Source organism: Condylura cristata, unplaced genomic scaffold (genome assembly GCF_000260355.1).
Source record: "Condylura cristata isolate star-nosed mole 26May11 unplaced genomic scaffold, ConCri1.0 scaffold00011, whole genome shotgun sequence".
NCBI lineage: Eukaryota > Metazoa > Chordata > Mammalia > Eulipotyphla > Talpidae > Condylura > Condylura cristata.
Genome location: NW_004567112.1, coordinates 25,959,494 through 25,983,837, shown reverse-complemented (window position 1 = coordinate 25,983,837; position 24,344 = coordinate 25,959,494). Strand labels below are relative to the sequence as shown.

At 34.8% G+C, this 24,344-nt stretch overlaps 1 protein-coding gene across 3 annotated transcripts in view; it reads right to left on the bottom strand.

The window, feature by feature from the left end:
- The window catches only part of PARG (poly (ADP-ribose) glycohydrolase), a 104,625-nt gene that overhangs the window by 35,054 nt on the left and 45,227 nt on the right, over nt 1–24,344 (bottom strand). For all 3 annotated transcript variants that reach the window (XM_004680653.2, XM_012723659.1, XM_012723660.1), the window contains exons 8-12: nt 23,564–23,656; nt 21,170–21,327; nt 11,870–11,949; nt 8,234–8,294; nt 3,731–3,806 (exon numbers count right to left, since the gene is read on the bottom strand). In XM_004680653.2, coding sequence (XP_004680710.1) covers nt 3,731–3,806; nt 8,234–8,294; nt 11,870–11,949; nt 21,170–21,327; nt 23,564–23,656 — 468 coding nt within the window. The remainder of the gene's footprint in view (nt 1–3,730; nt 3,807–8,233; nt 8,295–11,869; nt 11,950–21,169; nt 21,328–23,563; nt 23,657–24,344) is intronic.

The following is a 24,344-nucleotide window of genomic DNA, read 5'->3' as shown; positions in this document are numbered from 1 at the left end:
TGAAAAAGGCAAAACTACACAATGGAAAAAGGCAAGTTTCTTCACAAATGATGCTAGGGAAATTCTGAGCTGTCACATACAAAAAATGAAACTAGAGCACTGTTTTATACACAAAAATTATCTTACAATGCATTAAAGACTTGGATACAAGATCTGAAACTATAAAATACATAGAAGAAGATATAGGCAAAACACTTGAAAACTATGCCTGTAATGATGTCATTGGGGACTTCACCAAATTGGAGAGAGAAACAAAAGCAAAAAAAGAAAATGGAATTACTTCAAATAAGAAGTGTCTACACAGCAAAAGAAACTATCATTAAAATGAAAAGCCACATCTTAGCCAATAGAATCCAACAATGCATCAAAAAGATAATCTACCATGACCAAGTAGGATTTATTCCAGGGGCACAAGGATGGTTCACATCTGAAAATCAATTAATGTATCCAACACATCAACAAAAAGAAAAGCAAAACCATTTGATCATACCAACAGATGCTGAGAAAGCATTTGACAAAGTTGAGCATCCATTTATGAAATTCTTGGGATAGAAGGAACATACCTTAACATAATAAAGGCCATATATCACAAACCCATAGCCAATGTCATTTTTTTTTTAAGATTTATTTATTTGTGCATATAGAACTGGGGTACAGGCCAGAGATGCAGGGGCAGTGAGAGGACTCACCAGAGACAGAGTGGGGAGCAGAACAGGCCAACAGACGAAGTACACTGCTGAGGGGAGCAGTGGGCGGGTCAGGAGAGGTCTGCCTGGACATGTGGTCACCTCCGGGGCAGGTGGGGATCAAACTCATGCAGAAGTGACTTTGGCTTTTTAGCGCTGTGCTTTAACCTGCTGCACCACCAGGGAGGACCCAATGTCATTCATTTTTTTTTTTTTTAAGATTTATTTATTTATTCATACAGAACTGGGGTATAGGCCAGAGATGAGGTGGGTGAGAGGATTCACCAGAGAGACAGAGTGGGGAGCAGAACAGGCAGACTGATGAAGCACACTGCTGAGGGGAGCAGTGGGGGGGCCAGGAGAGGTCTGCCGAGCTATGTGTCTCTCCTCTGGGGCAGGCGGGGATCAAACTCATGCGGAAGTGGCTCCAGCTTCCCAGTGCTGTGCCTTAACCCACTGTGCCACCAGGGCCCCAATGTCATTCTTAATGGTGAAAAGCTGAAAGCCTTTTCCTTGAGGTCAGGAACATCACAAGTATATCCAATTTTCCCACTGCTTTCAATATAGTACTGGAAGTTCTCGTCAGAGCAATATGACAAGAAAAAGGTATATACAAGGGATCCAAATAGGGGAAGATGTAAAACTATCACTATTTGCAGATGCTATGATAATATAGAGAACCCCAAAAATGCCACAGAAAAATTTATCAAAATAATCAATCAGTTTAGTAAAGTAGCAGGATACAAATCCAAAACACAAAAATCAGTAGCCTTCCTATCTACAATCAATCTGAAGAAGAAATCAAGAAAACCAGCCCCCTTTATAATTGAAAGAAAAAAGATCAAGCTTGGAAATAAACCTAACAAACAAGACGAAATCTTTCCACTTCTGACAACACTGATGGAACTGGAGAAAATTATGCTAACTGAAACAAATCAGAAGGAGAAAGACAAAGGCCAAATGATTTCACTCATGTGGAATATAGAAAAACAAAATAAAGGAACAGACAAAACAGAACCTATTTAAAATAAACCCTAGAAATCTAACTGTAGAATTGAGACTACCAGAGTGGGACAGAGACCAACGGACAAAGGACTGCGTGTGCTTTGGCAGTGGATGTGATGTGGGAACATAAATCAGAAGAGTTGTGAACCTGTATCTCTGAATCTTATACACTGCTGCAAATCAACGTTACCTCAAAAAAAAAAAAAAAACTAAATTTAATATGCTTCTGTAAGCATGGAATCTTTTAGAAAATCAAAATTTCTACTTAAAAGTTAATAAAAGGCTCTCTATTATAGGTGAGAAATATACATAAAACTAAGCATATGACTGTGTCTTTATTTTTACACAATTCTTTTTTTAAGTTACTCTAATTTAAACCTATTTGTTCAGATTACTTAGTTTGTGAATTATAAGGAAAGAAATGATAACACTCCTTAGAGAGTTTTGTTATGCTGCCATTCAGCACAATGTAATTTATATGCTACATAGGGTTTTGTAGCACTGCAATACAATATTCCCTGATCTCCTGGGGATGCATGGCATGGGTGGAGTACAATTAATAGTGCTAGAAGCCTTTATTGTATTCTTTTAATCGACTGAGGTCTCATATTTCATCTATAATATATTCAGGGGTGGGGGGGAATCTCAACCTTGAATGTTGCTAAATAATTCTATGCTGAATTGTATTCTAATGAAAGGTCAGCATTCCTGTGGTGCTAACTAGCAGTAGCTCTGTTTATTTCCTCTGTATTAAGACTCCCTCAGTTAATCTAAGTCTCTAACATAGGAAAAAATGTCTTAGAGAAGAAATGTGAGAAAAAAGTGATACTCATTTGAAACAAATTTTAACCATATTTTTAAATTACTGTTTTAAATAGAAGAAAAGCTACTGATAAAGGACAACCTTGAAAGCTCTTAAATGCAAGGATAGGAAAAATATTAATTACTAAGTGTTTGTTTATACTTAGGATTCTCAAAGAATCATTAAGAGAAAATGACTTAAGATAAAACATTGTTTGCCTCTTTGAAGAATTACAAATATATTGAAATAAAATGCCATTGTGAAAAAGAATCACAGGTTGAGTAGGCTCTAGATCAAAGGTGTATAATAACTAGCCAAATGCAAGCCAGTCTTCTCTTTTTATAATAAACATTAAGGTATTCAAACAAGTTAGTTCATTCTCAGGCAGCAATTTAGTTTCTAACATCAAACAAAGATCTAGAGAAAAATACCAGCTATTCCCACAATAAATGAAATACACACACTTCTCTCAAAGAAAAGAGTTTATAATGCTCTTATAAGTGGGCGAAGAACTTAACATAAACATTTTGTCTTTGATTAGTGATTTAAAAAGAAAAGGTCATTATAAAGCAAAGAAAAGCATTCTCAGGTCTGTTGTAATTTAAAGCTGGATATACAGCTTTGTTAACTCCCTTTTCTCTACTAAAGGCAGTAACATGGATTAATAATAAGGACTGAAAGATGGACAAAATCACCTGCTCTATAACAGGGAAACAATAGCAAGTATAGTTGTTTTCACACGCTAAAAACAATTATATACGGGTGAGAGGAATTTCTTATCAATCAGTTTTAGATGCCTGCCTCCTAGACCTAAACAAGACTGGTGGCAGAAAAACATCTCCAGCTGGTCATCATTTAGGGCAGAGCAAGTGCCTTTAAAGAAAAAGAACAAAATTGCTTGGTGACAGCTTGTCAAGACCGTACCCTGGGAACTTCTTCCACTGTCAATCTACAATCAATGTCTGAACCAAGAGGTCTGATGTTGTCCAAATCTTGGAATCTTCTGTCAAAAGGTTTTTTTTAAAGGCACATGTAAGAAACAGAGCGTGCACTTGGCAAATAACAGTATTACCAAAGCTGTCAAAATGATCTGTTTGGTGTTTTTCTCTATTCTATCATGCTTCTTTGCATTAAATCAGCATTGAAGATAAATAAACAGCTTTTCAAATTTCCTTTGCTGTCAGAAATTTGACAAGACAAAGTTTCAAACACACACGTACTACTATGATTTACCTACCTGTAGCATGCCTTGACCGTTTCCTTCTATAGTACCTTCATAAGTGACATGTAATCGAGTCAGAGGTTTTTCGCATCTACAATTAAAAAAAGATATTCCTTCATTTTTTTTAATAATGATAAGATTTCACTACAGAAAAATATGAAAATATATAAGTTCAAAAGAAAATTAAAAACACTAGGAAACAGAAACAGATGTCCAATGTTAATACTTGGTATAGATATAGATACCCCCAAACTTTTTCTTATTCAAATATATAAGTATACATATTTAAATTGAGATAAAATATTGTTTTGAAACTTTTCTTTCCTCTACAAAATGTCAAAGTTTTGACCCTCCCTGTGCACAACGGGTTAAAGCACAGCACTATGAAGCTATTTGCAGTCACTGGACAGAAAAGTGACTCACATGGAGTAACAGACCTCTGCTCTCTTACCTGCTGCTCTGCTGAGCAGTGTATTTCAAACAACCTGTTCTGCTCCCCACTATGTCTCCGGTGAATCCTCTCACCCCTGCACTTCTGACCTAAACCCCACTTCTTATATGCATAAATAAATCTTAATGAAAAACAAGTCAGTTTCTCCTAAAAGTTGAAAAACTCAAATTATGAAAAGATTAAGATGTATGAAATTTTATTATGCTAGAGTAGGCAACCTGAGGAAAAACAGAAAATGTTGGCAATGAATCATATGATTCTCAGATGGGCTCTAGTTTCACGTACTCGATAACCATGTGCATGTATGTGTATACAAGTGTTCTGATAAAAACATATGCCACAGAAATTCTGATCAGTGGTATTCTTATAATTAAACTGACAAATGACCCTAATACCTGCATAGTTACACTTATTTTCTTTCTCTTTCATAAATCATGATCACTGGGGTGTTGATGAGATTTAGAACATACTACTCCAATATATGGCACATTGACATACTGAGTATTTTAAGCTGCAGAAGTTTAAGAAAATGACAGAAGCAAGAAAGTCACTCTATCCTTCCCACCTCACACTTCCTTTCAAGGCATAGAAACCTAAGTGAAAGATGTCCTCCCTGTACCCAGAGGAAGAGAGAACTTTTATCTCTGAGGCTAAAAAGAACATCAAGAAGAATCCTATTAGCGGGTCTTATTCTTTTCCCAATCTAATACACTTATTACATATTTCATAACCTACCATATTCCTCCACAACACATCATCAAGTAGCATAGAAATACACAGGTCTGTTTCTTTGGGTCTGTAGTTCAGTCCTTTATGAAAACTACTATATCAAATAAAGCTTACAATAAATCCATACAATTTTTTCCTATTATTCTTTGTTAGTTTAATTTTCAGATCCAGTCACAGATTCTAAGTGAGTAAAAGTAAACCTTTTCCTCCACTACAGTGTAAGCCACTTCCATTTTATTAATAGTACTTGGCAATGACCTTTTTCCTTAGATTTTTCCCCTCTCATGATTACTTACTAAGATATGAACTAGAATGTAAAATACGAGATCCAAACTCATTATTATATTTTTTGGTTGGAGGGTATTATATTTTTTGAAAACAATATAGGAGGTCAGCTGAGCAAGTGTTACTTGCTTTATTGGGATTTGCTTGCAATGAGTCCAAATACATTTCTGGCAAAGCTCTACACCAACAGACTGATAATGTTAAACTGAGGGAGTAATCCATCACAGCTTCTAGTCTACAACTGTTATTGTATTAACTCATTTCATATTCACAACAACCTTATTACTAATTGCTTTTATAAATGAAAAGGCAAAGCAAAGAAAGCAATAAGTAACCTGTTCATGGTGACAAGCAACAGAGATTTGAAACTTTGGTAGCCTAAATCAATAGTCCAAATTCTTTACCAGTATGTTATATTTTTAGAAAAAATACTTTTAAATCTCTTGAAAGTAATATCATAAGTATGATGTTTTTAAAAACCTCCTTGTGGGGGCGAGGGGCAGTCCTATTTTCACAGCCATTTTATTCGAAGACCACCTGTGAGGATTCTACTAAAAAGAATCATGATCCAGACATCATTGTATGTGAGTCAGGATTTCAAAACAGAAATCTCATTTGTTGCCAACTATTCACAATGTCTGAAGTCAACAATTTATAGTTAAGTTCTCAAAAAATTATGACATTGCTAGAAGCTAGTTTTCTTTTAATCAACTTGCTGATAGATATCACCTTCTGATCCCAGAGAATCCTCTATAACACTGTCCAGACTATGGACATAGACTATTCTAGCACTCTGTGATTAACTTAGCTTGGCTAGTACCTACTAAAGTCAAAGGGTTAACTATAACATGCTAGAAACATGGCACCCACTTAATCCCTTACTCTTGGGAATATCAACAATCCTCATCTCTTCTTCATGTGAATGCATCTTCTTCATTCTATGTGAATGCATGACTGTGGTTCTGTGAAGTCTAAGACACTAATTTTAATTTTATTCTCCAATTCACTTATGAAGCAACTAAAAGAAAAAAATCAATAAAATAACAAAAATTAGAAAAGCCATCAACTTAAATCCTGCTTGTCAAAGTTAATCTTACGGGCAATTTTATCTTACTGACACAGTAGCCTTGCCAATCTTTGCATTTCAACCTATCCCTTCTCTCCTGGTATGCAAATGTACAAATGATGTCCTTTAACATTAGAATCAAATGAATGTCAGGTACAGAGTAGAGATTCTGAACTGAACTAAAAACAAGCCCTCTGAATGGTCTACACAATCTATACGAAAATAACATGAACAAAACCATCTATATTTCTGTTATAAACTAATATAAGTGCAAAAAAAAGCAATCCTCTGTACTTTAGCCAAGGTATATAACATATCAGATTGTTACTTTTATTTCCAGGAACCATGGACTGGAGTAAGTCACGAGCAGAATAAAAGGGTATAGAATCCATACTATATGTTAAATAGAAGAAATGAGTAAGTTTAGTACATACTTGTGTGGGGTAGGTAAAGAAAGCACTATGATACATGAAGGAGGGTTGAATGTTTAAGAAAATTAGATTTATTTACTATAGTTCCAGAAGGAAGGAACAGGAAAAGTATGTGATTATCTAGAAGACAGATATTTTTGGTTAATGAAAGTACTAGATAATAACAGAAATAATAAATAGGAGGGCAGTGGAATAAACTGAGGGAATTTCCCATCATGGAAGCTATCCATACTCCACCTGTCACAAGTATTGTATTTTAAGGAGACAACCTGCTCTGATGACTGGTCTCTTTCATGTTTAGTGTAGCACAATTCCAAAATGCTGCATATTTCTCCTTCTAGATCAGTTTTGTTTTTCTCAATTTATTTAATTTTACCAACTTTCCTCTATCAATAATCATCTCAGTCATGCATTCTACTTTTAAAATAAGTTTTTCTTACACCTCACAAATAAACATCTTTGATGGATGATAATACTCCAGAAAGACACCTAAGCAGATCTGCCTTCTCTAGTTAACTACCTAAAGAGCAAGTCCCTTCCATCATTCATTCCAAAGACAACAATTACAAACTATGATAAAAATTATGAGTAGGTAAAAATGAATGGCACTTAACAATAATGCACACCCAAAATATAAACTTAGTATGCTTAATTATGGCCTCAAAGTGTGTTTAAAAAGTAGATCCATTCTTCTTCAACTGCTATGGTGATTTGCTCTAGATTAGGAAATGTGCTATTTCAGGACATTACGAAATTTACAAATTTGAATGAACCCAGATTAGCTATTATTCTCCTCCATAATTGTAGGTAAATAATAAGGGGGAAAAGGTACATAAAATATGCCAACAGGGAGATGGGGTTGTTAAACTTCAAAATTCTTCTCATTAAGATTCTGTTATTAATATTAACTTTCCCCAGTCTTGTCTTTCAGAAAGAAAAGTCATAAAACACTGACCAAAAATGGAGGATAAAAATGAACATTTAGGCCCTCCCTGGTGGCACAGCAGGTTAAAGCACAGCACTGGGAAGCTACAGCCACTTCAGCATGAGTTTGATCCCCACCCCAGGAGATGACCACATGGCTCGGCAGACCTCTCCTGACCCGCCCGCTGTTCCCCTCAGCAGTGTGCTTCATCAGTCTGCCTGTTCTGCTCCCCACTCTGTCTCTCTGGTGAATCCTCTCACCCTCCTCATCTCTGGCCTGTACCCCAGTTCTGTATGCATGAATAAATCTTTAAAAAAAAAAAAAAAAGAACATTTAAATATTGATATTCCATTAATTTTTGTGTCTTTATACACAAAACCTGTTCTAAATAGGGCTTTGTTTTAGAAGATAAACTTAGAAGAGAAGTCAAAAGATTACGCACTTTGATTCAAAAGGCATACAGACCTTTTTATTAATGAGAGCTATCAAAGGATCAATTATAAAACTTCCTAGTACTAGGGCTTTTAGAGTTTGGGAAACCATGTTTGCAGGGGCTAGAAACAGAATCCTCTTTTGGTTAAAAATAAAGAAGTCCTTTCAATTCTAAGATTCCATGATTATTTTTTATTACCTTTCCCACTCTGGAAAATCTTCAAGACTCTGTCGTGTAAACGTCACCAACCCAGTAGGTTCTATAAAAGCAATAGATGAAAAATATCCAAGGTAAGTTTCGATTGTGAAAAGATTACAAATGTCCCACATAAGAATGAGTCTAACACATAACAATGACTACAGCACAAATCAAGAAATACCAAGCATAGTAGTGGAATACAAGAGGAGAGTGATTTAACCTTAATAGTAGAAATGTTTTCTTTAAAATCACTCAGCAAAAGTATACAAGCAACAGTACAGTTGCAGAATTTGAGTGCTAGTACTTTTTGGTGAGGTTTTCCAAACCAAATACACTTTCAAAAAAATCACCAAACAAAAGGATATATAATAGGTGTTGCTTGTAAGATACAGACAAAAATGAATCTTTAATCTGTAGAGTTCTTCGCAAAGTCAAGTCTTAAGTCCACACCTAAAGACTGGTGAATGTGCTTTTATAATAAGATGAGGCGTTTAAGATTTAAATAAAGGAAATAGCTGGCATAAGCTTTCGAGCTGACAGGGCTCAATTCAGGGCTTAGACGATATGCATTTGCTCTTATAAAGAGCCTTAGCCAGGAGGAATTAGTGTATTCTAAGAGGTTAGAGAACAAAGATAACATAGTTTTCAAAAAGCAATAGATAGTAGAGGATGAAAACACAGTAAATTTTAGTTCCTTTTATTTATGAGCTTTATTAAAAAAAAAAAAACCAACTAGTGGCAAAAACAACAAATAAATCAGCAGGCCAAAAGCAATCTATTTGATTTGAATCAAAGAACAAACTAAAAAGGCCAGGCTATTTCTGCTTTCTTCTGCTTAAAAAAAAGTTCTTAAGAGTGGTATGTCAGGAACTATTAGTGGTAGTAATAGCAGAGTACCAATAAAAGCTTGGTTATCATTTCATTCCTCTGGGTGATTCCATATTTCTGTGTTCTCAGTCAGAAACAGTAACAACTCAAAAATTATATGCAGTAGTTTAGAAAATAGAACTTTGTTAACATGGATTTCTGTAGATATCTAAGTTTAAGACAAATGGATAGCATATTTAAAACTCACAAGTAGTAAGATAAACAATTCAAACATGAGAGAAGCAATTCTACCAATAGTAAACATTAAATGTCCTCCACAACATAAAAGAGAACAAGAGAAATTCATAAGTGAACACTGCTGATAAAGCAAGAAAAAGGCAATGGAACCTGACTATTTAACATTGAGATTATGCCTATTCCCTTTCCATAAAAATATTTTTTATATCAAAATATTTTATTTGGGTCAAGCAAGTAAATCTCTTAAAATCACAACATATACTACATGAGTCACCAACTTTTAAATGCTGTATAAAATACTTTATTTGAAGCAATACTGAAAACAATTAAATACAGAAATTTCTTTAAAAGCTTTCTGTCAGTTTACAGATCCTCACTACAAATAATAGATGTGCAACAACACTGAAAAGTTAGTTATGATGGAATTATATTCTGTGAATTCTAAAAAACACATTTTTTCATGTATTCAATTTCTGAAACCAGGTTATATCTTTAGCATTGACACAACTAAAGTACTTAGTCATTACTGTTAGTCTGGATTAATGTAAAACTTTACCACAGAAAATGTGCACCACCCATCTGAGATCAGTATGAATTAAATCCTCTGTTGCAGGTTTTTGCATATCACACTGATTCTTTTGACTTCAGTTCCCGAATTTCTCAGGGGAGTTTTCCCCCTCTCTTCCAGAGACAATGCCAACACTTGTGTCTTTGTTGTCCCTTTATTTTTGCAAGGCAAGGTTAACTTCTCATTAATTCTTAGGCTAAGAGTTTAGACTTTTGACAGAACAGCTTTGTAGAGAGGTCTTCTACAACTCCCCATCCTGAGTGTTTTTTTCCTTCTTAGTGGTACATATCATAATGGCATATCTTACCATCTATAATGTCCTAGACTTAATGAAAACTAGGTACTTTAAGTAAATAGGTTCCCCACAGTTTCTATTCAAGACTCCAGAACTTCTGTATAACCTAATCATTAAGCTGCAAACCTTTTATTCCACTTATTTCCTTCTTAAGCCTATAACTTCATATCCTGAAAACCTATACCATGGTTTACTATATTCTGCAAAGAACTAAATTACCATGTGCAATGAAAAAGTCAGAAAGTAAAATGTCTAATTAGAATTTATTTTTTGCAGCATAATTCCTAATATAATAGTTTATAAATTTCTTGGCACAAAACAAAATTTCAGTTATTTCCTTCAGTTTCAAATCCTAAACTTAGAAAATACTTTTAAAGTCATACTTCTTTTATTTCTTTTTTTAGAGAAAAAAAAGTTTATTAAGGTGAAAGGGCACAGAAATAAAATAGGACTCCCAGGCCTGTGGAACCAGGTTAAGGAGGGGCATTATTGACTCCAAGGACAAAATGCAAATTCTGAATTACGTCAGTAAAATAATGGAATTCATTCAACTGAGATATAGAACAGCAACAGATGTACTCATTTTTCTAACAAATTATTATAAATTCTAATGTAGTTTTATGTCTCATAAGTTCACATGACCATTCATATTCCTTAATATTTCATTCAGTACAGAGCACAAAACTAAAAACCATAAACTATGAGATAAATAGCTCTATATGAAAGAAGCAATTGATTCTTTCCCTTAAATACTGTATTATTAGTAAATGACTTCATTCTAAATATCTAAACAAAGTCCACTTGCAATATTAAAGAAGGAAAAATGCCTAATATGCTATAATACAAGGTTACTTACTAAAGGAACACATGAGGAAAATGACCTTAAAATGATTCAGTGGTAAGTTTTAAGACAATCCTATAACCTAGATAAACAGAACTGAAAAGGACTCACTTCACTTGACCAGAGTTGACATGTTTGGCAAAAGCAAACTTTTGAGATGTTTCATTTTTCTTTATTATTGAAAGAAAGGTCAGTCACTGATTAAGAGCTAACACTTAATAAGCATCTAACTTCTAATTTAACATTTACAATTATGCTCTAAGTTAATTGTTATTCTTTCATTTTATGAATGAGAAAACTGAGGCTTAGAGATGTTAAGAAACTTGTCCATGTTCACCCAGCTCCTGGGATAAGAGTGGCAACTCCAATCTGTTATCAGCTGGTCACAACTAGCAATGTTAGACTGCTGCCTGGGTACCAACACTAGCCTCAAGGAAAGAAACAGACTTGTAGACTCTAAAAACAGCACTATTCTATCATAACTTTACAAAAGATTGAGGTAGAAGTATGCAAAATAACAGGATAGGTAGGAAGGTAATGAACTGGTTGACCTATGCAAATATACTTAAAATAATTCTAACAGTCAATGCTTCTTTAAATAAAGAACACCCAAAACATATTTCTTGGTCAATATGCTTTCTCTTGTAAATATTAATTTACTGTTTTTATTAATGAAAATCACACACAGCACAAATTAATGTCTATACATACATATGCATATTGTATAAATTTTAAGAGTGACTTATCACTGTTTCAATGTAGTTAGGCAGGAAAGTATACTTTGAACACAAAGTGTCCCTGAAATGTCAGTTGATCTAACTGTTCCCCTTGGTGATGAAAATTTTAGCAAGAATAAAAGGAATTTACTTTTCTCTGTGACTCTTCGAAAGTAGCAGAAGAGTGTTTTAAGCTTCTCTGGTTTCCTTGATGAACGTCCTTCAAATAATCTGAAAAAGACCAAAAATAAATGAAGGATGATTTAAAATGTTACAAATGATTCACAAAAAAACTAAATTTATATTGCAACCACATATAAAAAATGTACAACTTAAAGAAGGCAATTCTATAACAAAAGAGAACTAGACAAATGGTTTGGATTCACAGGATATCTGGAGAGAACTGAAACCAACTAGAACCAGGCTTCTTAAAAGTTATTCCAGTCAGATGGCACTATAATAACTACAGTTCTCCAACCTATCATCCTCCAGGGAGAAGGCACCATCTGCTCCCCAAAGTCAATTAGGCCAGTGAGTTAATGTTTCTTAATTTTCCCAATGGCAAATACTGTGTATAGATCATAGTATTACTAGGTAAAGAGACTGAACAAAAAGATGTATACAACTGTTTTGTTAGGATGGGGCGGGGACAACAATGACCACAATTGGGTAATACAAGATATCAGGGGAGTGACAATCCATGGTATTGATATAAATATATCCTTTGCATGGTAACCAAAGCAGTGCCTACCCTATGTCATCTAGTTTCCAGCAACCTGGACTTACATTACTTAATTCAGTTTTCTTTGAAATGATGTAGCATTGTTACTGGTAACATGTAATGCAATTTATCCTGAGGAAAGAAAAGCAGGACTTTGGAAGCAGAAGACATGGAAAAGTAGTTCACTAAAAGATTTCAAACACAAAAGCATGCTTTGAGCACAAAGTCTAGCTTTCCAAAGGTATCTAATAATTATAGGGAAATTCTGTGGCTATCAATGATGTTAATTCATTTACTTCTAGTCATATACTTGAACTTTAAAATCATATTTAGAAGTTCAGAAATGAAGAAATGAGCAAAATATTTCATGATCAGAAAAGCAAGCTTACATAACTATGCAGAGAGGAAAAAATTAATTCCACGAGAAAATCTTGTTGAGACTGAAATGAATTAGAGAAAGGAATGCAGATTTCAAATGATTGTGTTTTCAATGATCTGAAATTCTTTTATTCAGGGTCAATTTATATGAACAAATATTTCTTGAAAAGGATACTAATAGTAGAAAACATTTTCACCAACATCTAACTAAATTTAAAATATGATCAATTTTCAAAAAAAGCTTGAGTGCCTGTGTGATTAATTTTTACTCATCTAAAAGAACTTACATTTTCTTAATATGTTAAATGCAAGTATTTTCAAAATCTAGCTTCCTGCCAAAAGAATCTTTGAGAGCGCAGGCTTCAACTTGGCTTCTGTAATATACCAACCAGAATACAGTTTGTTTAAATCAAACTGATAGTCAAAATGAAAAAGTAACTTGGCAGTTTAATTCAACACCCTGTATCAAAAATATATGATTTACTAAATGAATACCTTGAGATCCATTTCAAAATCCTTTGTAGGTTTACTATTTTATAGAGTGCAGAGGTATGAATATAAAAGAGACTACCACCTTTGTTTGCTTAGAGATTAATACCACTCAATTAAGTGGAAAGTTACTCTTCTACAGAACTGTTGCACAAGAGAAAATAGCTATCATCCTTTACAAATAATTCCCCCAAACATAAAAAGGTTTTCCTACCTTTTACATGTGGTCAGTGTGTAAAATCACATAAAAGTTCACATATTTCACCACCATGATGACAAATTATTAACTATAGGAGCCTCTAGAGACTACAGATTTATTACCCTAGCAATATGGACTTTCCTGGAAAATTATGTAACTGTTATTATTACCTACTACAAGCAAATTATTTTGTAGGTACAACTCTTACAGATACAAATCAAGCAAGAATCTTAGTGTATTCTGTTTATACATTGTTCCAAGCCTAATTTCAAATCACTATGTAGCCAAATATGGTTTTCCATCTTCCTGAGCAGGGTGACAGGAGGTGGAAAGAAAGTCAGGGGAAATGAAGCAGGTTTAAAACCCATGGCTGTTATAAAATTTTAAAGTCATACACAGACTACCCTAAAGTCCTATATACTACCCTGGTACAAAATTTTAAAGTCCTATACAGATTACCCTAAAGTCCTATATACTACCCTGGTACAAAAGCAAAAATAACATAAAAATACAGTCATTGGCATGAGTGAAAGTCATCACCAAGTGAGGTATTATCTGAAGGACAATGTTAGCGGTAGTGGCTGGGGGGAGACAAAGAACTGAACCTAGAAAAAGAGAGACTGAAAGATGGTGGAATGAGGGAGGAGGGGTTGGATGGGGAGGGGCATAGGGAAGATAGAAGAGAAAGAGACTGACAGAAAGGGGGTTGGAGAGGAAAGGAGGGTATGAGAGACAAAAACTCACACAAATACTCAAACACAGAAAGACTCAAAGCAAATGAGACCTTATAATAATCAAGCACAATCCAATTTTTTAACTTCTTAACACTCATTTTTTTAAAATCAGATTTTCAAATCTTGGGTATGTATGACTTGAGTATGCATATTTTAAGTCAGCAGGCATGCAGCAAACATGCACATGAAGTAGGCCATAATAAATTCTCTGCATGTTGGGAAGGCATTTTGGCATTTAACTGAATGATAGTCACACATTAATTAAAGGAGGCAAACAGAAAAAGCCAGTCAGGCAACCTCACTTTTGTTCTTAACAAAGCTGTTTTTATCTTCAAGAGAAAGCTGTTTTTATTTTCAAGAGAATAAGTCAATAAAGGGTCAGATACCTATGAATTGGTATTTTTCTTTCCATACATATAAAGAGAAACATAATTTAGTGACATTTTTCCCTGAATGGAATATTGATAACATTACTGGAATTGGATTCTAGACACATACACAGACCCATGTGATTTCATGTTAAGGATTAATCCCATTAGTTACAGTAAATCAAACCCCAAACACTATAACCTCTACTTTAAAATGGATAGAAGCAAGTGCTAATCCGGAACACAGCCAGAAAGTTGTTCTTGGCATTTCTGTGAAGCACTTTGCCATATGGCCCCAGTAACATTTTCAATCCAGGGAAGAGACAGATGTAAAAGCCTCCTGGGCTGACCACTGCTGCAACCCACAATTAATCTCTGACCATCAGTTTCTAAGCAATCTCAGAAACATCAATGCTAATCACATTGGAAACCTTTATATAGATGTTTAGGCCCTGAAAGGCAAGCAGGGGAAAAGGTCAGGGGTAGTTAACATAACTAAGCAAGGCTAGAAGGACACAACAATAAATTTAAAAAGAAGACTTATTTAATTTATTGACATCAACCTCCCACCACATAGTTTTACCGTATATTTTATTCAATCAACTAGCAGCCATACTTCTTTTGAGACTTCAGAGACACACACATGCACAACCCATATACTCCTAAATACCAGAAATAGAGACTATGCAAAGGAGAAAACAAAATATTCCACAACAAGCTTCTCAAATGGCTTATCAAATTACGTACTTGATTTTTCATAAGCCTCATGATAAAAGGAAAGTTTGATTATTTTCCATTTCTGGAGCACTCAGAGCATTTTGCTCTTCAGAGAAGTGAGACATAAGGAAAGAGGATTAATTTTGAACAGAAGACAGTATTTAAGACCCAGTTCTGCAGACAAGTCATTTGCTTTCATTAAACCTATTAGTATAGAAGCTTCCTTACCTAGCTAGAATCAGTGAGTTGTCAACAGACAACATCAATGATCATGTACAATCATCATTCTGTTATATGTTAGTTTAGCTAGCTAAAACACACGCAGACGTCCTGGCTGCTGAAGACTCCCTAAAACAACTGTGGAGTCTACTACAGCCTATACCTGCTTTATTTTTCAATGATCTGGTGACCAAAAGAATGCCCATCAGTCAGGAAGAGTATGTATGTCTAGTTTCAAATCTCCAACAGACCTAACTAAACTCTTATTTGGTAAAAATGCTAGTGGGACACTGCAAGCTTAAGTCCCTCAAGGTCACTTTGGATTAAGAATGACTCTGGTTCACTTTATAGATCAAGAATTATTTCCAGTGACAGTTCATTAATGCAGTTCATTCAACAAGAGGCTGTAAAACAGAATGGTTAAGGGACATAGCTTCTAGGGGGTGACTATAACCTAATTCCAATTATATCTGTTAACCTCATGAAGTGACCTACCTTTCTAAGACTCCATTTCCTTACTTGAAAATGAGAAAGACAATACCTAATTAATAAAACTGGTGCAGGCCCTCCCTGGTGGAGCAACAGGTTAAAGCGCAGCACTGTGAAGCTGGCTACAGACCTTAGTGCAAGTTCAATCCCCAGCTTCAGAAGTGACCACATGGCGCAGAAGAGCTCTCCTGTCTCACCCACTGCTCCCCTCAGCAGAGTACTTTGTTGATCTGCCTGTTCTGTTCCCCTCTCTGACTCTGGTGAATCTTCTCACCGCCCCTGAACCTCTAACTGTACCCCAGTTCAGTATGCATAAATAAATCTTAAAAAAAAAAAAACTGATGTAAGGATTAAGTAAGGGATAGCAGCACACTGACTGCACTTTCAAGTACTTAATAAATATTACCTATTGCTACTAAGAGATATTCTCACACTAAAAAAATTCATGCTATTTATGCAGACATAATTGGACTAGACTAAGGCATTACATAATGAACAACAACAAAAAAGTATATTTACATAAAATGCTTACACTGTTCCAACCTATATCCTTTTCATTAAAAAAATATAGCTCATATTCTTTTCCCATCAAGCCTAAAATGCTGAAGGGAAGAGGCCTAAAGTGGAGGCACAAGGGGTTAAGTCTCAGCACTATGAAGCTATCACAGCCACTGCAGCATGAGTTCAATCCCCTGCCACAGAGCCAACCCACAGGGCACAGCAGACCTCTCCTGTCTCACCCACTGCTCCCCTCAGCAGTGTATTTCAGTAGCTCTGCCTGTTCTGCTTCCCACTGTCTCTGGTGACTCCTCTCACCTCCCTCACCTCCCACCCCCATACCTCTGGCCTACACTCCAGCTCTTGTATGCATAGATAAAATAAAGTTTCTAAAACCATGTTTTAGAAAGAAAAATGTGGGATTGGACAGGTGAAAAAAGAGTTTAAGAAATTGTTAGTTAAGTATTATAGGTGGGTGACTGAAACATGGGTTCCATATACTGTTCACTTTATTTTTTGGTATGTTTGAAAATACCCATACTACAGTTTTAAAATATATACATATATATATTTAGAGAAAAGGCCCTCTAATACAACCACCACTCAATACTCCTGCAGACAGTTCTTATCCAAACAAAAACAAAACCAAATAATAAACCTTTCTAAGTTCTATAATTAAGTCAAAGAATAAATCTTTCAAATAAGTCCATGTTAATCTTAGAGATGATCAAGAAATATGCACTAGCTGATTTCTCATGCCATAAATTCCAAGTGGCCACTGAAATACTAATTCTTAAGTATTATTAACTAGAGCTAATTACCAAAGCAAAAACCAGAAAAGTTGCCTCAGAACCATTGGGATTGTCTTCAGAATTCTGAATAGAAATGTTATAATTTAAAGCATCTCAGGCAGACTCTAGAGCTGATTAAAAATTTATTCCTAATAAACAGAATTAGTACTTACTTATTCTTTGGAGAATCCTTTATTACTAATTTATCCAACACTCTTTATGGAAAGGGAAAACTACTTCTACAAAAACTAAATGTCTGTTAACTTAAATACAAAATAGAATTATCTCCTTTTCTACATTAATAAAAGAAACTTGGTCCTCCCTGGTGGTGCAGTAGATTAAAGCACAGCACTAAGAAGTTAAAGCCACTTCAGCATGAGTTCGAACCCCGCCCACCCCAGAGGTGATCCACATGGCCCGGCAGACCTCTCCTGACCTGCCCGCTGCTCCCCTCAGCAGTGTACTTCATCTGTCAGCCTGTTCTGCTCTCTACTCTGTCTCTGGTAAATCCTCTCACCCCTGCACCTCTGGCCTGTACAAAAGTTCTGTATGCATAAATAAATATATCTTTAAAAAAAAACCTGTGCAATTCAAATTACTTAACTATTAGTCTACTTGTATAACAAAGAAGTTTCTTTAATAATTTTTAAAATAAGCAATAAATTATATTTAATAACTAGGTTCTTTACACAACTGAATCATAGATATGAATGTTTTTTGTTCTCTCAACCCTATGCAAATACTAAAGAAATCAATGGTAAAAACTGCTTAATTACATCAATTCAAAAACAATTTATAATTCATAAGAATAAGATACAACAGACTGAGAATGAAGAGTCTAAGTTACAGTCCTAATAGTCTGCCATTAACTAATCAGAATTTCTCAAAGTTTCATCTGCAAACTTTATTTTCATTCAGGCCAACAAGGATTTACTGATAAGACTGTGAGATTTTGTGAAAACATCAAAGAACAGCACAGGTAAGATCTCTGTCCCACTAAAAGGATAAAACAAGAAACTAACAAAGCAGGGTAAGTGGTATCATGGTAAAAGTAGACAACACTAAGGCACCATCTGGTTATACAAACTTAGAAACACACTGGATACCTCTCTTTGCCCATCTGCCAAACAGTCACTACGATCACACTGACTTGCCCACTAAATTCTCTATAACTCCACCCCTCCCCAAAATCCCAGCCAGCATCCCTCTCTTTCCTGTTGCTCTGAATAGTCTTTCCAACCAGATAGACTCATGTATTCTGTTTCCTCCCCCACTTGGTTCACAGTCAATACAAACTTGAAAATATGAATCTGATGAGCTACATCAAATCAAAATCTTCAATGACTTTTTATTACCTTTGGATGGCCTACAGGGAACAGCATGATCTGCCCTCCACCTACCTGCTTCTGTGACTGCTCCTCTCTCTCTGAGCTGCAGCCACATGCTGGGCATAGAGTGTCTTACTCTCTGCACTACCTCAACACATGCGATTCTCCTTACCTAGGGTGCAATTACCTCTCTTTTTGTCCTTTGTAAAAACTCCTACTCGCTCTTTCCTACTTAACCCAAAAGTTATTTCTTCAAGGAAGGTTTTCTTTATTAAATTATAGTCTTCTCTAATAGAGTGTCACAGTGCTATGTACCTCTATTTTCTTAAATAAAAGAAGTACATGCACTGTCATAGGATCCCAAAGTGTAATAAACCTATCCTGGCAGGATTCAAGTTATCAGAAACAATGACATGTGACTTGAGTCACAAAGGAGGAATGAAAGTCATGTAGAGAAGAGGAAGGCATGGAAATGAGAAACTGGCTAGTCCCTTCTCTTCTAACACCAGGTCATTTAACATACTAATACTGTAGCTGTTTACTGTATATTTGAACTAAACTAAACAATAAGCACCTTTCTCTTAAAACAAACTCAGCTAATGTACCAATCTGGAAAAAAACAGATTAAAAACATGCCCCTCTATTAAAAAAAAAATGCCCCTCATGACTGGTATTTACACAGCCAAAGAGGATGTGACCTAAAAAGGATTATCATCTTGTCAGAATTTTAAAAGAATTCTCTTACACTGATGTTCCATTTTTGTGTCCCACTCCTCCTTAGTATTGATAATAGACAGTAAATGTACACAGTAACAAATATTTTCACTGATATTTTAATGTCTGAAGCATTAAAAGTATAACCTAATAATTATTATATTCAAATCATCAGTTACACTCTTGCTGGCTAAAAATTAAATAAAACACAACAAACGTAATAAAATATCTTGGTTTTAATAAAAATGTGCATTAGATACTAAGCAGCCAAATTGTTCTAAACTTCAAGAAACTAAAAGTAATACATTGAGGTTAATATTTCATGTCACTAGAGAGAATTTATTTTTCCATTGCCTGGCAGAACTGACAAATGCTGTCCATAGAGAGTAACAACAGAAGCAAAGATACTCTAGTCTAGTGTATCTGGATGATACATCTTTCATCCAGATCTTGGTTTCTAAATACCATTCTCTAATAAAAGGAAGGAGGGTTCCTTGGAAAAATAGATGAATCCAGACATGTGCCTCCAACAAGAAAATGCCCCTCTAAAAAAGTTGGGAAGTTCTTAAAAGAAAACAGAAATCAATCTGCAGGAAAGCTAGAAAAATCTGAACAGCAAAATTATTTTAAATCATAGAATAACAGCCACAAGTTCATAGTAATATACCAAAGTTATCTTTCTATTTTTGGTAATCTTACAAGGGTTAAAATGTAAGACTACCTAGAAATGTTAACATAAAGTGAAGCCAAGTAATGTTAACATAAAGTGAAGCCAAGAACAGAGGCTGTTCAATGCTATTTTTGCAACTTTTTTACATGTCTAAAATTGGTCCAAAATAAGGTTTTTAAAAGAAGCTATGCCAAAAGGTTAACCAAACTTAAGCGGCATTACTTTATTACGCAACTATTAAGACAAAAACAGAATGGCAAACAAAAGGATGACTTTGCGCCATCAAAACCTCCCCTCTGTACCCTGCTCATAAGGCCTCACTCAGGCAGACAATGATGTTAAGAGGCAGAGAGCAATAGGAGATATTACACACAACTTATTGAGAAAGAGCCTGTACAAGAACAACTTTTTGAAGGGATGTATTAGAAAGAAAACTCAAATTCTATCACAGATAACATAATTTTCAGGTGAAAATAAAGAAATGGAAATGGGAAGAGGGAAGAAGAAGAGAAAAAATATAGTGCCTATTTTCCAAGAAGATTCTTTACAATAATTTTGTGTATTATGACAGATTACTTATTTGTGAAAATGGTTAGAATTGAAAATTAGAATGAAACATTCTGTTGCCTTCCTTTTAAAATATTACATTGATAAATTAAGCTATAAAAAGTCAAAGTGAACTTTCACTTTTGTTTTTCATTTTTACAAATATTTTTCAAGTCTCAAAACAGTCTTATGACTTTAAGTTCACACTTTACAGAAAGGATGTGATATATTCCAGTTTTAACATTACTTCAGCATACCAAGAAAATAATGTACAGGAAATGCTCCTGTGAATTAATCACAATAAAGAGGTATATGGAGTCCAGATCACACAAAGGAAGACAACAATTCAGTAGGGGGTAAAGAACTGTTCTGGAGTACAGTTCTGTCATTTACTAGGTGCTGGACCCTAATCAAGTTCTACAACTTTTGTGAACTTTATTTTGACTACAAAATGACAAAGGGTCACTTAATATACTGTAACAGATTAAATTAGAAATTTAAAATGGTTGGCTTAGGGCAAATCACTTCATAAATATTAGCTCCTTCCATCCTTCTCTCACTGTTAAAGAGATGTTCTCTGAAAAACATACCGATTGAAGTTAATGTCTGGATAACTAGAATACTCCGATTTCATTTTAGCATTTCTCCGTGGAAATGTGCAGAAGAAAGCATTAGCTAAAAGGCTGGCGATCTGCTCCTGTGACATTGTGATGGAATGATTCATCTTCTGTTTCAGGAGTGGTATTGGCTGAGAGGAAACAAAAAAATACAGACAAGAGCAATAATTAGTTTAGCAATTTTAAAAGCAGAGGCACCAAATTGCATTTGCTAAATTAAGACAGGAATAATTTCAGGCCACTCTTGAATCCTTAAATCAACAATACTGCTGAAGTCAAGAGCAGTCTATCAAGGAGGGTTGGAAAAAATTACTTCTTTGACAAACTGCAGATCTAATCAATAATAACAATAGTAAAGAGAATGCAAACATTTCTTATTAGTGGAAAACAAGATTGCTTTAGCAAGTAAGAAATAAAAATACATTATGCATGTTATAAAAGAATAAAAGAAACAAAAATGTAATGCTGAATTAATTCAGCTATCATTACATATGCTAAATTTTGTTTTCACTTTTATTAAAGATAGTTGGACCGAGTAATTTTTCAGCCTTGGTCTTAAATAAAATGACAATTCAATAAGGAAGTCTTTTCCTTGAAATTCTGAATCACACTTTACAATTTCTTTGTGCAACCCAAATCTGATTTTATTAAAGCAATTAACAGAACACGTGTACACATGTGTAAATAGTTATGTGTAATTTGTTAAAAAAAAAAAAAGAGAATTCCTACATAATCATTCCAAGTCAAAGAAAATAAAGGATATTTTTCTTTCAAATTTTTATGCTGAAATGTCTTCTAGTGGTGCCAAACCCAAGCTCATTGACATATTTATTTTCAGCATAATCCACAGAAGCTGAGGTTGTGTGGAATGAGCCTTATATAAACTATGTTTTTAAAGACACGATGGTTAAAGCCGAAGACCAACCATACATCCGTTAAGTTTCAAAGAGCCTCAACATATTAGAAATGCTTTTCCTTGTTCCTTTCAATAAGACCCATAACTAAGACTCCTGAATGTATCTGCATTAATCTCAAATCAGTATGCATAGGGAACTGTCCTGATTGTATCTCAAGAATCATAATGAAACAGAGGAAAAGAAAGCAAAAAAATGGCAATTCTGTGAATTTTTTTCCTAAGAGACAACACTCATCATTGCTAGAGTAAGAACTTGCCAGAAAAAGTTGACCTTTCAGTTCAACTATTTTTCTTAAAAAACACAAAGGTAAACCATTTCTAAGAAAGAGGAAATAGAATGTTCCCATTAATTTCCATTTCCCATCCTACCCATTTATTTACAACTGAGCAATGAGTTTAGAAACGGTGACAATGTGTCAATAACTTAAAGCAACTGTTACTTGGTTTTCGTAACAAATCAGTTTTTAATTCATTTACTGTTCAGTAAATTATCCACAAAAAGTTATTTCAAAAATTAATGGTGATTTTAGGATTAACAGACTTTTAAATACAAACATTTCTTATTTGCATTTTCTTTGATATTCCTCACTCTTCTAATTTTCTTCTCCTTTGAATACAGTTTAGATTTAGTGGCTAAGTTCTAACAAATAGGAAAATAGCACATATAACTGTGAGTGCCTTCATAAGCAAGGTCAAAAAAGATACCACTACTTCTTTCCTTTCCCTTGAGTTGCTTATTCAGGGGAAGTTAGCAACAATGACATCAGGACACCAAATCAGCTGTAAAAAGCCCATGGTAAGAATCCCAGGCCTCTATCAACACCATGTAAGTGAGCCAACTGGAAGGGGCCCCTCCACTCCCAGTCAAATCTCCAGATGACTGCTTCCCCGATGACATCCTGACTGTAACCATAATGCCAGAACACTCAACTAAACTGAATTTTTGGCAGGCAGAAACTCAGACAATAAATTGTTTGAGCTACTAAATTTACAGGTAACTTGTTATGTAGCAATAAATAATTAATTTCTCCAAACAAAGTGAAATAACATCAGTCTTTCTTATATAAAATACCATTGTGCAGAAGTAAGAGAAAGGAGGGGGCCGTTTTGAAAACAAAATGTTCTAAATCCACTAATAAGTTCTGAAGTAATGACAGAACTTTTTTTGTGAGAATTTTTTGTGTGTGTGAGATTGTATAAATAGAGAAAAGTAAGCTCAAGTAAGCACATGTCAACAATGTAAGCTCAAAAATTGAATGCTGCATTTTTAATGTCCTTTTCTAACATTCTCTCTACCCTATAACCTTTTCCTTAATGTAGTAAAATCATCACACTCAGGCAAAAACCATTCCCTATCTCCTTCTCTTTTCTGACCTGGACCATTAAAGAGTTTAAAGGAAATTCAAGTGAATCTCAAGAAAGCTATTGAGAAAGAAGTTATTTCCACCAACCTGTGTGCAAATATCTGGCAGACAGAGTGCAATTTTCACCATATCAGGCAAAATGGACTGATATAAATGTTGAGCTTCTGCTTCTTCGAGAACCTAAAAATCAATAGAATGTGTTGTCAGTGAACAATAACCAATGAGCAATTGTTTGTTATGAAATTAAAATATGTATCTGCTTTTCACTAGATCCTAAAAGGTATGTTATCAACATCATCATGTAAATAATGTACATAACCACACATTGAATTTTCAAAAAAATTATAATGCCTTCTAGAAATAAATGATCACAAATATCAAATACCTCTCGTAAATACCTCTCATAACAGTATTTACAATTAAATAAAACAGTTGTAGTTGAAACAGAGTGCATGCAGTCCCTAATTATACTGATTAAAAACTGGTAGGTGCATTTCATTTTTTTTTTTTTTTTTTTTTTTTTTTTTTAAAGATTTTTTTTTTTTTTCATACAGAACTGGGGTACAGGCCAGAGGCTCAGGGACGGTGAGAGGCTTCACCAGAGACAGAGTGGGGAGCAGAACAGGCAGATCGACGAAGCACACTGCTGAGGGGAGCAGCGGGCGGGTCAGGAGAGGTCTGGCTCGCCATGTGGTCTCCTCCGGGGCAGGCGGCAGGCGGGAATCGAACTCATGCGGAAGTGGCTTCAGATTCTCAGTGCTGTGCTTTAACCCGCTGCGCCACCAGGGAGGGCCGCATTTCATTTTTTAAAAATTGAAAATATCATTCATGAAAAAATAGATATATCCTAACAAAGTCCTAATGATTT